At 27.6% G+C, this 13690-nt stretch overlaps 2 protein-coding genes across 2 annotated transcripts; both read right to left on the bottom strand.

Moving 5' to 3' along the window:
• Window positions 1–302: 302 nt before the first annotated feature.
• LOC113362901 (1,2-dihydroxy-3-keto-5-methylthiopentene dioxygenase-like) lies at window positions 303–2621 on the bottom strand. Its single transcript, XM_026605400.1, has 3 exons — window positions 2443–2621; window positions 1125–1424; window positions 303–440 (listed from the first exon to the last, which is right to left on the bottom strand). Exons 1-3 carry the CDS (start codon window positions 2563–2565, stop codon window positions 318–320), a joined length of 546 nt encoding a protein of 181 aa, XP_026461185.1. The 5' UTR covers window positions 2566–2621; the 3' UTR covers window positions 303–317.
• Window positions 2622–4336: 1715 nt separating this feature from the next.
• Window positions 4337–10405, bottom strand: LOC113362912 (the record flags this gene model as incomplete). Its single annotated transcript, XM_026605411.1, has 4 exons — window positions 4337–4542; window positions 5167–5409; window positions 6366–6615; window positions 10155–10405. Coding segments are annotated over 4 exons (855 nt in total), but the record flags the coding sequence as incomplete, so codon positions are not given.
• Between the last annotated feature and the right edge of the window lie 3285 nt (window positions 10406–13690).

The following is a 13690-nucleotide window of genomic DNA, read 5'->3' as shown; positions in this document are numbered from 1 at the left end:
CAGTTTTCAGAAATTGCTATCACCAACTTCATCCAAACAACATTAATTGAACTTTAATTTTCTGCAAATTATTATGCAATTAATCTTTGTTTAGTAAGAAGTTAAAAAAAATTATCTATGTATGCTGTTAAACTGAGTCCTGATTAAAAATTTTGAATGCAAGAAAAACAATTCATTATTCATAAAATGTATAAAGATAACTATATTTCAGTTGTAACATTTTTATATATATATATTAATTTTTATAAAGTAACTATTCACAAATGTATATTTAAAAAAGGTAATAAGAGAGACTTCAATAGTATTTTGTTATTTTATCAAAAAGCAGCAGCATTTAGCTTCTGAAGATATTGTTTTCGACACTCCATGTCATCTGCAGGCCTATTGTATGGTACCCAAACAGGTTCACCCACAAAATATCTTTTTGCTCTTATGTAATTCTAAAATGAGAAAATGAGAGTTAACACTCTTCATTATGAATTTATTGCATATGAAAAATGAAGAACCAAAAGAATCACAGAATTGTTCTTCATCATCTATCTACTCTTTTACAAATAAAATAAAGAATATATATCTATTCAATCACACAGTGAAAAAAAAAGTAAAAATGTATGGAATGTTAAAGCAATATGCTTTATTAAAATAAAGCATATTGTAAATATAAAATATGTTTTACACAAATTGCTTCAGCTATTTCAAATATCAACCTATGCCCACATAATTGCCACTAATCCTTTGATTAAGAAACCGATTCTGCCGCATAACAGACAAATGTTATGGCAAGGCCATGTTACGGTCCAGCTTCCATACATTATGCTACTGAATTATACTGAATACTGTCAGATTATCATGTATTTGCTGTGCATTCAGGCGTTTTACACAAAAACTGCAATGTAACTTGTATGTTATGAAGCTGAGTCAAAAAGACCCTGTTATCTACCATCATTCTTTTGACATTTGTGTGGTTTTTAGGAGGAATTTGTATGGCAAGTTTTTCATAACATAGCTTTGCCATAACATTGGTCTGCTATGCGGCAGAATTGATCCCCAAAATATAATTTAAATTTATATATGTATATATATGTTTTATTTATTATAGGAAAATTTCTTATTTCATAAACTACCTTCATATCCATGGTAAATCTATGATAGATCCCACTGGGAATTATTATCATGTCACCAGCCACAACATTAATTCTTATCCATTTATCACTTTTATCTCGTACATCAAAATATCCAGATCCTTCTAAAACCAGTCTAATCTCTTCATCGGTATGCAAATGTTCTTTAAAAAAGCTTTTCAATGTTGTTTCATAATTCTTTAAACATTCAGGAGAACAAGTAATGTCATCTTCATAAGTATAATTTCTATCTGATTTTAGCTTCAATAAAACTTCATCGGTCTGGTAATGTAAGTGATCTATCTACAAAGAGGTGAAGGAGATTAGATACTTTACAAGAAAAAGTATGAGAGAAAGTTCATATGATAGTTTCAAAAGTAATCAAATTTTGACATCTAAAACATATAAGGAGATCAATGACCTTGATACTCATAAAGATTTTTCTATTATATTCAAGAATAATAAAAACTGCGTAAGTATACTCTATTAAATGACGTAAAAATTCTAATAGAAATACTTGAAATAACTGCCCAAAAGTGAGTGACTCATTTCTGATGTTTTTGATATTTTAATTTCATCAAAAATTAAGTAAAAAGTTGTAGTAAGTAAGTAAAAGTAGGCTAACGTTGAAGAAGCATTTTAATTAAAATTCATCATTATTTGTAAAGCAATAAAAATTAACTCCATACAATAAATTTAGTATGTATTTTTAGACTAGTATGTGATTTACTTCTAGGAAAGGATGACTTAAAAATAAAAAATATGATTAAAAGTTGAAAGGTTTAGTTATGAATTCCCAAGTACATTTAGCAGCAAAACTCATTTTATCATTAAGTGAAGTAAAAAAGTAAATATCTTAGATTTAGATATATGAGAAATTTAATACCGAGATCTCTTAAAACATAAAAATACTTAGCTGACTCACACTTAATCTTGAATAGAATTTGAATATTGATTAAAATATCAGTAAATGCATTCTAAAGTTTGAATTTACATGATCATGTCGAGTTTAAAGTAGAATGATTACTCTCAGCAAATAATGCTTAATTAAATTAGACTTCAGATGTTTTATTGGAATTAAAAACTAGAGGAAGCTTTGCAAAAACTAACAAAACTACATATCCATATTTAAAGAGACAAACAATTAACTTATATGAAAGTAACAATACTAATAAGCCAAATTAAATGTACTACTTTAGTGAGATAAAATATAAACCCCTCAATACCTACTGCTTTGGAAATGTAACTTTGTCATGATGGCATAATAATATATTGATTATTATAAGATTTGTGAATAATGTAAAATGACATTGAAATTAACCTTGTAATATTCAACACCAGTTCTATCAAAAACATCTGCCATATCCACATATTCCGGTGGAGTTTTGTGATGTTCCAAACGCTGATCAGTTTCTTCGTCATCCATATACCATGCACGCACCATTATCAAAAATATTTCTTAAATTATTATTTATTTTAGTTGAAACAACTCATTCAAATAACGAGTGATAGCAACAGATAGATCAAATGTCATTGGTCATAATTCATAATTGACAGTTGCAGCCACTGTCACGATCGTGGGATGGCGCTCATTTCAAATAAAAGTAATTAATCAAAATTACGCCGTTTCTTTTTAAATTAACGTTCTACATATCACGATGCCTGTGTGCAAATAATAACTAAATATATATATCACCTATAATTTGAAAATCTTATTATTTATATTATCTTCTCAATTTTTAATCTTAATATATACTTTACATATTTCTTTCGATCTTGAAATATATTTCTAAGATTTTTGCAACCAACTTGAAATTATTTTTTCTGTTATCCATCATTCAGCAAGTAGGAATACAACTAAAAATAAAAATTATTTTGTAATTAAACAATAAATATGAAAAAAAACTATAGTTATGTCTTGAGATGATAAATTTATACTTTTTTATTTATGTAACTAAAATATCTAATGCACTGTATCTCAAATACAAAAAAGGCTTGTCGAGCTGAACAACTGGCACTATACTCAAATCCAATCTTCAATGCATGTGCGGTCTGTAGAAATATGATTTATTAGATTTGTCATACCCAGATATGTTTTGTACCTTATTACATAAATTATAAAAAGCTGTAAATAAATATATAATTTGAGAAAACTGTTGTTACAATACACAAAAAAATTAAATGTTCATATAAGATTTGATATGTTAAACACTTCTCGACAATATTAGTCTAGAAATATTTCACTCAATAGATTGATGATTTATTATTTCTTAATGCCACAATAATAATGAGTTATTAAAATTAAAGTGTGATTCAATTAGACATGATATTTTACTATCAAACGTGTACACACAAAATTGGATTTCGTCGACAATAATTTTTAACATAGTAATTCTAAAAATGATGATATGAAGTTAAAGTCCTATGCTATTACCTGCTCTGGGTTTCTGTGTTGAAAACAGAATTGTGGAATACTAGCTAGGCGCATATATGCATTTGTTATTTCATCATGTTTCATAAACACTTACAAAATTTATATATATATGTAAATTTATATAATTACGAATATATATATATATATATATATATATATATATATATATAATAACCTATAATTTTAAATAAATTAATTCTTTTGTTAATCATAAAAAACTTTTTTTTGATCTCACAATTGCCAGATCGAATAACATAATAGTAATAATAGAACATGTAAATTTGTTTCAATATGTGTATTATAACTAGATATGATATAATTGTGAAATGTATTTGGATCTTCCAATTAATTATTAATCTGCCTAAACTACCATTAATCCAATATACTTTAAAACATATTTTGATTTATATAAATCTAAAATACATCAAAATAGATTTACAACATTTATAATACTGTCAGAATTTCATGGTTTAACCATTTTTTCAATTTATAAATATATATTGTTCTATAATACTCTATTTAAATTAAAAAATAGAAAATTGCCCTTCTATAATATTGAAGATTTTACAGTAGTCAAATAAACTTTGGGTATCTGTTATAAATAAAAATAAAAATGCTTTATTAAGTACAACTAAATCACAACATAAAATTAACAAAAATTTTAAGCCATATCTTTGAAAACTATATCACAACCATTCAAGAAAATATAATACATGCTCTCAAACTAATTATGTATGAGAACACACTCAAGTACAATCATATTTTATCAGCATTTCGGGTGACATATCAATAGTTTCTAATAAAATAATGTAATGTACTTTTTAAGTAGTTAAAATTATAAATTATAAAGTTAATCTTAAATATAAATTTGCCACATTACAATTTAGTATGTTTGACACTATCAGTCCAGTAATTTTGAATAGTCATTGCCTCCAGTGAATTGAGGAAGGAATCATTGTCAAGACTGTACATTTCTTCTGAATTTTCCTGAAATAATAAAAACAATTAGTTATGCATAATCATCAACACATGCTAAGCACACACACACACACATATATATATATATATAAATAATATAATATATACATATATATATATATATATATATATATATATATATATATATATAATATAACATAAAATTTAATAAATTCCTAATTTATTAAATTATCAAAGTTTAAAAGTTTTTAACAGTTGAATACATGTAATTTTCATTTAAAACTAAATAGACAATTTTTTGAAAATTGCTAAAAAAATGTTTCATCTATTAATTGCAAAATGGTTTGATCGCCATATACCTATCTGTTTACAACCTTTAAAGAATGTTCGAACAGTTCAAATTTTATTTCAAAAACTATTTATTATATAGAATTTAAAGCATAATAATTTTGAGTTATTATAAAGTTTTTCAAATAGCTTTTGAACTTTTAAAATCAATACAGCCGTATTTGAGAAAATTGGCATTTTCTCAAAGGCAAAATTTGCATTGACATACACATGCTTTCTAAATTTTGTCGCTAAACAATAATTCAGTATGACTTGAATATAAATATCCGGCGACGTAGTTAATTTCAGAAACATAAGTTATAAAGTAATATGAGGATAAATTACCCGCATCGTGCTGTCATCAATGTATCCACTGGAATCGGGATTACTGCATTTGTCGCTCAGGGTTTGTGGGTTGTTCAAATACCTCGTGCGATACAAGACGAAGCTGGCTGCCGAAGCCAACGTAGCGATCGCGAGCACACCGAGAGAAATTCCAGCAATGGCACCAGGATCCATGCCCGACTCCGATTCAGCATCACTGACCACTGCATGCCCTAAACTCTTTCCCAGCGGCTCTCGTCTTTCCTAAAAACATATTCAATCTTTAACATGATTACATTAAATACATACAACTAGCAACAAGAATAACAATGACAGACCAACAAAAAAAAGATTGACGATCATAAACATATATAAAGTGGAAAACTCGAAGAATTTGCTTAAGAAAATGATTTTTGCTTCATATATTATCATAATATTTCCCAAAATGTAGAAAATATTTCTAAGTAAAAAAGTAAGTAAGTTTTTTTTTATTATTATTATTGTTTTTCCATGAAATTCCTTACATATTATTTCTTTAGTTTTAATTTTTATAGTTAAATTGATTGCCAATGAATGAAGGCTAAGATGCTAGCTGAAACAAATGAATTATAAATAAATTTCTAAAAATTTTCATACTATTTTTTATTGATGTAACGCCCGACTTTTAAAGTCAAATGATTTATATATATATATATATATATATATATATATATATATTAATAATTAATTAAAGGAAACATCAATTTAAGCTGCTTTTCATATGATTAAAATGGTATATAAATTGTTTATTGATAAAGAATTTAAAACAACAAGTGATATTTCAAACAACTATGCAATATTAAGCAACTCAAACATAAAATTTGCTGGCACAGCAAACGGCCCCAATAACTAAAATTAATCAATAACGTCGCCAACTTGAAATAAATAAATAAGTTTGATAAACAGGGCTCCTCTTCTTCAATTTAAAAGTTTAATGGTCCGAAAATACTTTCAGAAGAGATTTTCAAAATTGTGAAAAAATATCCTTCTACATGTCTCTTAAATGAAACAAACCTCATTTCTTTTAATATAAATTGTAAGATATAATAAATTGTAATTTTATTGTAATTATTTGAAATAAAATTTTATTATTGTATGTACTGCATATATTGAAAAGAATCAATATAAAGTAAAAAAATACAAGACATAAATTACTCTTGTATAAACTATATTATTTTAACCTGCACAGTCAAAGAAGATCTCGATAATACTTCTTCAGTCGATTCCTCTTGAATTAGCCCTATATCATCTATTCTGGTGATGTTTTCAGATGTGTTGTTCTCTGCAGATAAAATTTCAACATTGTTAACTTCAGTGACTGTCGATGCAGTATTTTCAGTAATATTTTGAATCTGCTCCGGCTGTTCCTGTGCTGATGTGATAGTTGTGCTGCATTCTGAACATTCGCTCAACACTGTAGCCTTTGGATTGCTGAAAGCAAAAAAAGAAATAATAAATTTTAAAATTTCTCAACAGTCAAAGCTATTATCTGCATATGTTCAGCAAAATTCAAAAGAAAACATTATTAAGATATTTTGATAACTTTACATAAACTTTCTTAACCAAAGGATTAAATAAAATATATACCAGCAAATACAAAAATTGTTATAACTTTTTATTAAAATATAATTGGCAAATTAATTTCAAAATCACATTTAATATTACACGTTGAATACATCCGTTTCAAAACTGTTACGATTGAAACGTTATAGTGTGATTCAAAATTTATTTAGGAACATATTAAACATGTTAATTTTGAAATTGTATCTTATAATGTAGACATAATATTATAAGCCATAAAATACAGTTAGATCATATTTTTATAAAAACCATTTTCCTTGCATATTATAAAAAAACAAAAGCTATATTAGAGCAGCGGCGTAAATTATTCAGTAGCAAACATTACAAAAATTTATTTCATTTTTTATATTTAAAGTAATGATAATTACCTTTATAATAATTAATAATTGATAATAAAAATAAAAAAACTTTTCATATTTTAATAATTTTGTGCGTTTTTTGGGACCGTATAAAAGAAATCGATCAAAAATTAATATTCACAATATTTATTAATTTTTGCATATAATAAACCACTTCGTACGACATATTGACTATTTTTTTATGCGATGGTAGGGACCGCATAAGGTGGACCTATAACATACATCAATGATTTATGTAGCAGCATTCAATTTAATTATATTCTATATTGAATAAATTTATTGGATCTAAAGAAATTGTAAATGTATTTGATATTTAATCACCCTAATCATTGATAAGACTCTGCATACGAAGTGTATGTAATAAAACAAATAAACCTAATAGGATTATACGAAATATTCTTTTCATACGACTGCATGAAGTGCCCATATTGGTTTTCAAGAAAGCTTTTCGAAAATACGAAAAAAGTTTAAAAAACATATGAATTTATATTTTTTAAGTATTTTATTGGTTTCGTATCAATATTTACTTTGGCTTACAAATTTTACTCGTCACACATTTGACGATGATCTTACATTTGTTTATCACACTTAAATTTCAGCCAATTTACTTTCAGGCACAGCATCATAAACACAAATTTAGTTGTCTTTTGAAACGCCACGTATTGAATTAAAATAATATCTATTATTCAGCGCAATGTTAGATACTAAAACCAACTACAAAGCCACTCACATCGATCAAAGCCATATCATAATAGCAGCTTACTGTATATTAAAATATATGCATGCAATTAATTAATTAGTATTTAATATCAAAAACTTATCAATGTATTAGTTGAATTTAAAGATACACGTTTTACATTCGAATTATTTACTTGCATAATCAACATTTAATGATATATTTCCTTAAGCTGTAAACATTTAGCTGTAGACATGGTAATCGATCAATATCAAATTTAGTTGCTACATTTAACAAATATCTATAACTATTCATTTTTTTAAATAAATGTTAAAGCTGATATGTTTAAATCTGATATGCGTCATTTAATTACTCACATTTTTTATTCTTATTTAAGCTTTAACTTTCATACAATAATAGCAATTACACTTAAAGATTGTGCAATTACTTCACGTTAAAAATAACAACACAGCCAGTAATTTCCAGTATTTTTTTTTAATACTTCACTATGGTTATAACTTTTGTAACTGTTGTGTAACAATATTTAGTCGGGGACATAAAAAATCAAAAGTAAACAAAAACAATAAATAAAAATAATAAATATTGTTACATATGTATTAAACATTTTGGCACATACGCAAAACATAATAATCACAAATCGCATCTATTCAATATAATCATATTAATAGTGTGATGATTTATATTATTAATTGCAGTTAAAGCCCTTATTTCAATATATATTTATAAAGAACTAATCAAGTTGATTTAAACAATCTATTTATTTGATTCAATTACTTTAAAAATCTGAAGCTTTAGATAAAATAATATATCATTTCCGGTTAAAACTTTATTAGCTTACATTCCATTTTAAGATCCCGATAAATACTTTTAAATAATACTAGCAAACTCGACAAACTCCGTTTCGCCACCAGATGGTTTCGTGAGAAAGATGAAGAAATTTTTTGTTTGTTTTATATTTGAAAAGGAAAAATTTGATTTTATTATACAACAGTAATGAATTTATTTCGATTACAAAAATGAAGTGTTTTTTAGTTGAACTTCTCTAAGTAAATGAAAGTGAATCCGCAAATTATCTGTTTGATTGAAGTGCTCTTTGGTAAACCACATTTTTTGTTTTTTGGTCTGACGTTAACACAAACAAAGCGGATGGTTTTCCAACTCGTGAACAGGCAACGTATAATTGCCCATGTGAAAAACAATGATTTTCTAAATAATCTATTTGAAATTTATCCCGCAAACACTAAGCGATTGGCCTTGCGACTCGTTATTGCGAACGCAAGGCGAACTGGAAATTGCAATCGTTTGAAGTCAAACGGAAATTCAGTCGGAATCAATGGCATGTCACCAAATCGCCAGAAATTTTTGATTGAATGGTGAAATTCAGTGCGTGTACATCATTATTCTTTGCGGCAAGAATTGCTCGTTGACTTAACCAAGCATAATTCTGATAATTCTCACTAATGTCATTACTCGAATTTTTAATTACGATGCGTGAAGTTCCAGCAGCTTGCATTAAGGCACGATGCCATGCACAACTAATTTTCTTAGCTATAAACCTTGCGGAGCCCGAGGCCTTTCCAACAAATGCAAAATTGTCGAAATCGGTTCGTGCGTTCTGGAGTTATTTCGTCAGGAAGGAAAACCCGACTTATTTTTATAAATATAGAAGATTATTAATCAATCTATATTTAGAAAGAATCTAAAGCCTTGCTATTTAAAAAGTATATTTTCAGAAAAATATTAATTCTTCATAATTTTATAATATAACTTGTATGAACTTCCTGGTATGTGTAAATATTCGATTTTATCGTTAATAATATGATTTACATATTTCTTGTAATAATTTATGACCATCAAATGCCTATTTTTGGAATTGTTTTCTCCATATCTCCGAAACCGCAGGGCCTGCCTTCCTTGAGAACTAATAATCTCCTCACACAGTCAAAACAAGAAAAATGTTTTTCGAATCATTCTAATCAGGTCGTTATCCGCTCACTCAAAAAGGAGTTTTAAATATTTGAATTATTAGTATTATACATTTTTAATAAATAATGAACGTATGCAAAATCTATATATTTTAAACTCTACTAAATTAAAAAGGACCTTACAATTAATAAAAATAGAAAATTAATTTCAAAGTTATCATGATAAACGAACTCATGTGAAAAGTAAATAATTTCATCACACACTGAAAGAGTTTTGAAACATGAAATATAATATTGGTAGAAAACAGATGATACGATGATAATAAACCGTGTGATATCAGTTATACGGAGACAAAATAACATGTGATAACTAATATGTTGCTGTTATATCATGTTCCTCGTTATTACCTTAGTGAGGCATCAGGTATTACAGCATTGTAGCGCAAGCCCTGGTCTCGAGTCTGCATAACAGTTGTATCATTAGGCCTCGATACAAGTTGTTTCCCAGCATCCGTCTTGAGATCGACGTTCGCCGCTACGGGCCCGATCTGCAAAGCGCCTTCAGTGTCGCCCGAATCATCCACGCCGGGGACAGGGAAAACTCCCTCGTCCAAGCGCACCGATTCGGCGACGTCCACTCGGTTGCGATTGGCAGATTCCTGGGAATAGTAATAGAATAGAATACATATACACATACAGGGCCGGATTTAGAAATTTGACCCCGGGGCGCTGACAAAAATGCCGCCTCATCCCTGAAATTTTACGAACTTTCGAACTTTTTTTTAAAGCAATCGCGCTGCTTCAGCTGCCTGGGACAAAATATAGAAGCGCGTAAGCGCCGCGTCGCAGTCTAACGGATAAACAATGTTACAGAACTTATATAAATGTAAACAAAATTTATACTTATTATTATAATATCTTTAAAATATCTGATAATTTAATGTGCCTATGTCTTATGATTACTTTTGTCTGCCAAATGTTTCTTTTTTAAATTTTTTTATTGGATCATCGAAACCGCTGAACCTGCCCCCCACAAATTTAAGCAGTTATTTATTCTGTAAATTTTTTTGAATGTTATTGGACGCTTTTTTCTCAAAAACTGAATTATCATTTTTGGCATTTTGTCTCGTATCTTCAGAACAGTTTGACCTGCCTTGACCAATAACTAATCAGCACGTCTCTTTATCAATAGGAATTGAATATAAATCGGTTGATCTGTGTTCTCGAAATCGACTTGAATAATTAAAAAATATTAGATTTGTATTGATGGGGAGACGTGCTGATTAGCTTTTGGTACAGGCAATTACGAAAAATGGTAATTGAGTTTCGATATTTCTTCTCTGAAACAGCTACGCAGCTCGATTGCTTTGCAAAAAGTTCATAATTTTCGAAAAATTTCAAAACACAAAAAATGTGTTTTAGAAGTTTTTTTTCTTTTTTCAATAAAATTTAAAGCTCTTTATAAAATGTAATTTTCAGTACGGAATGTTTCAGTAATTTGTCTTAAGGCACAATGCCATGAGTCACTAGTTTAATTTTTTTTTCGACGCTATAAGCTTGGAAGTGCACAAATACGTCATTTTAAGAGGGCTCGAACTGAAGAACATATTTTTCTTATACTTTCAGCTTGTTTACGGATCTTTATATTAGCCAAATTGCCAAATTTGATAACTTATTAACCAGTTTGATAATTTACGTTCGGAGAGAGAGGCAAGCCAAAATAATAAATTTTAGTTAACGTTTATTCCAACCCAAATTTTGCATTGAAATCGTATTATGTTTTGTTAATTATATTTCTTGAAATAAAAAATGTTGTTAAAAAAAGTTGATTATATTAAATAGAATTTTTTCTCACTATCCAAATTTTGCCGCCCCCCAAAATTTGCCGCCCTGGGCAGTAGCCCCGATTGCCCCTACTGTAAATCCAGAACTGTATACATATGTCTCTAGTAACGAACCAGAGACAAAATCGTAATATTGTTTACGTAAAGATGTATAGTCGTATATCTATAACTGACGAAGAATAAAACTTGATAAGTGTAGAAATAACCGTCCGCCGAAATCTGTTTTAGAACAAAATGAAAGTACTCTATTTAGAGCTATATGCGCAAATCTTCAGTGATATTTCAATATTAGTTAACACAATATGTAGACTAAGATTTAACCATACATACACTCCGTTTCACCTGAGTAGAATTGGGATCAATGCTGATCCTAATTGCTATTGCTTGGGTGGAGCGACTAGGGCGGATGCTGAGCACGCCATTATGAAGTGCAAAAAATGGGAGAAGGATAGGCAAAAACTATGGAGAGAGATAGTAAACCAAAACATTTCCCTCTCAACTAATTTTATAAAATTATTGACAAAGAAAAGGATATATGGTGCACTATACAATTATATACAATCAAATAAAATAAAAGTGTGAAGATAACTTATAAAATGTATATGACTAACGTACGTATATACAAAGTCAATAAAAAAACAAATATTAGTTTCGCTAAAGTAATTTGCTGAACTTTTTAAATTATTCGAATGCTAAGCAAACATTAATAAAACAGCCAAAATGTAAACCTTAATCATCGATAACCAATTGGTAAAGAAAATTAACATAATTATGTTGGTACATTTAAAAAATATACCAACGACGTTAAGGGATTGTTGTAACAGTTTTATTTTTAATTACTTTATATTGAGATCCACTGATTGATTAATAGTTGCTATAATTATTTTTCTACTGAATCAAGTAAAAATATTTCCACAACCGTGTGGAAACAAAATAAGATATATAAAATTTAAAGTAAGTCGATAATAATAATGCAAACCAAAATTGTATGATAAATTAATTTTATATTACCTGTCAAAAATAACGGACCAGCATAGATATGACAATATCATGCATATTATTAAAAATAAATATAATTTCTATACATGTGGTTCGTATTTTTATATTGTAAATACATATTTCGCGATAAACTACTGATTGTAAGTACAAACTTGCATGAATTAATACAAAACTCACAACATAACTAAAAATGGCTATTATGAAGTGAAAAATAAATGTTTAATAACTACATATGTATTCGATTTTGATAGAGCTTTTGCTAAATATAAGGTTCCATACATTTCTATATTCTGACAAGATTGACATAGATGATGATAGTGCATAAAACTAAAAATAACAAAAATATATTTTAAATATCAAACTAGAACTCTTGTCATTTTATGAAGTCTCCAGTAACATTACAAGATCGAAAATTATAAAACTCCCAGTAAAATTATAAGATCTATATACACTTTTAGTCGATGACAATATTAAAAAAAATCGTAATATAATGACAAATATTTTCGGAAAATAGCATAAATTCACTATCTAGTAATATTTACACTTTAGTCATACATAAGCATAGCTTCTTCTCGAACCATATTAATATTTTCGCATCTTCTCAATTAAGAAGAATTTAATTTATTTTACGTATAAATCTAAATTAGAATTATGTTATTTCTTCTAGATTATTATAGTAACTTTTACAATCGTATTGCCTACTATATTCAATTCTTAGGATTTTTGAAGTTATATGACATGGAAATGTGCTTACAAGTCAATAAATCCGTATATAGGTCACACCCGTCTTTCAAAGAGAAATTTCCTGAATTGATTATATATATATATATATATATATATATATATATATATTTATTTATATTGTGATTCTAAACTCATGCTTAAACACTAACTAAGATTAACTATTTTTTTTTCTTTGAATGAAGGCAAGTATTATAACTGAAACGTATGGATGTAAAATAAACTTTAAAAAAAGTATGTATTTTACTGAATTATTACACTTTGTTAGTATATATTATATATATATATATATATATATATATATATATATATATATATATATATAAACGTCCGCGGGTAGAAAAGTCCACCACCGATATC

Source organism: Ctenocephalides felis, unplaced genomic scaffold (genome assembly GCF_003426905.1).
Source record: "Ctenocephalides felis isolate EL2017-DRISC unplaced genomic scaffold, ASM342690v1 CF-g0.4_SCAFFOLD_00238, whole genome shotgun sequence".
NCBI classification, from domain to species: Eukaryota; Metazoa; Arthropoda; class Insecta; order Siphonaptera; family Pulicidae; genus Ctenocephalides; species Ctenocephalides felis.
This window is presented reverse-complemented; position numbering and strand designations above follow the sequence as displayed.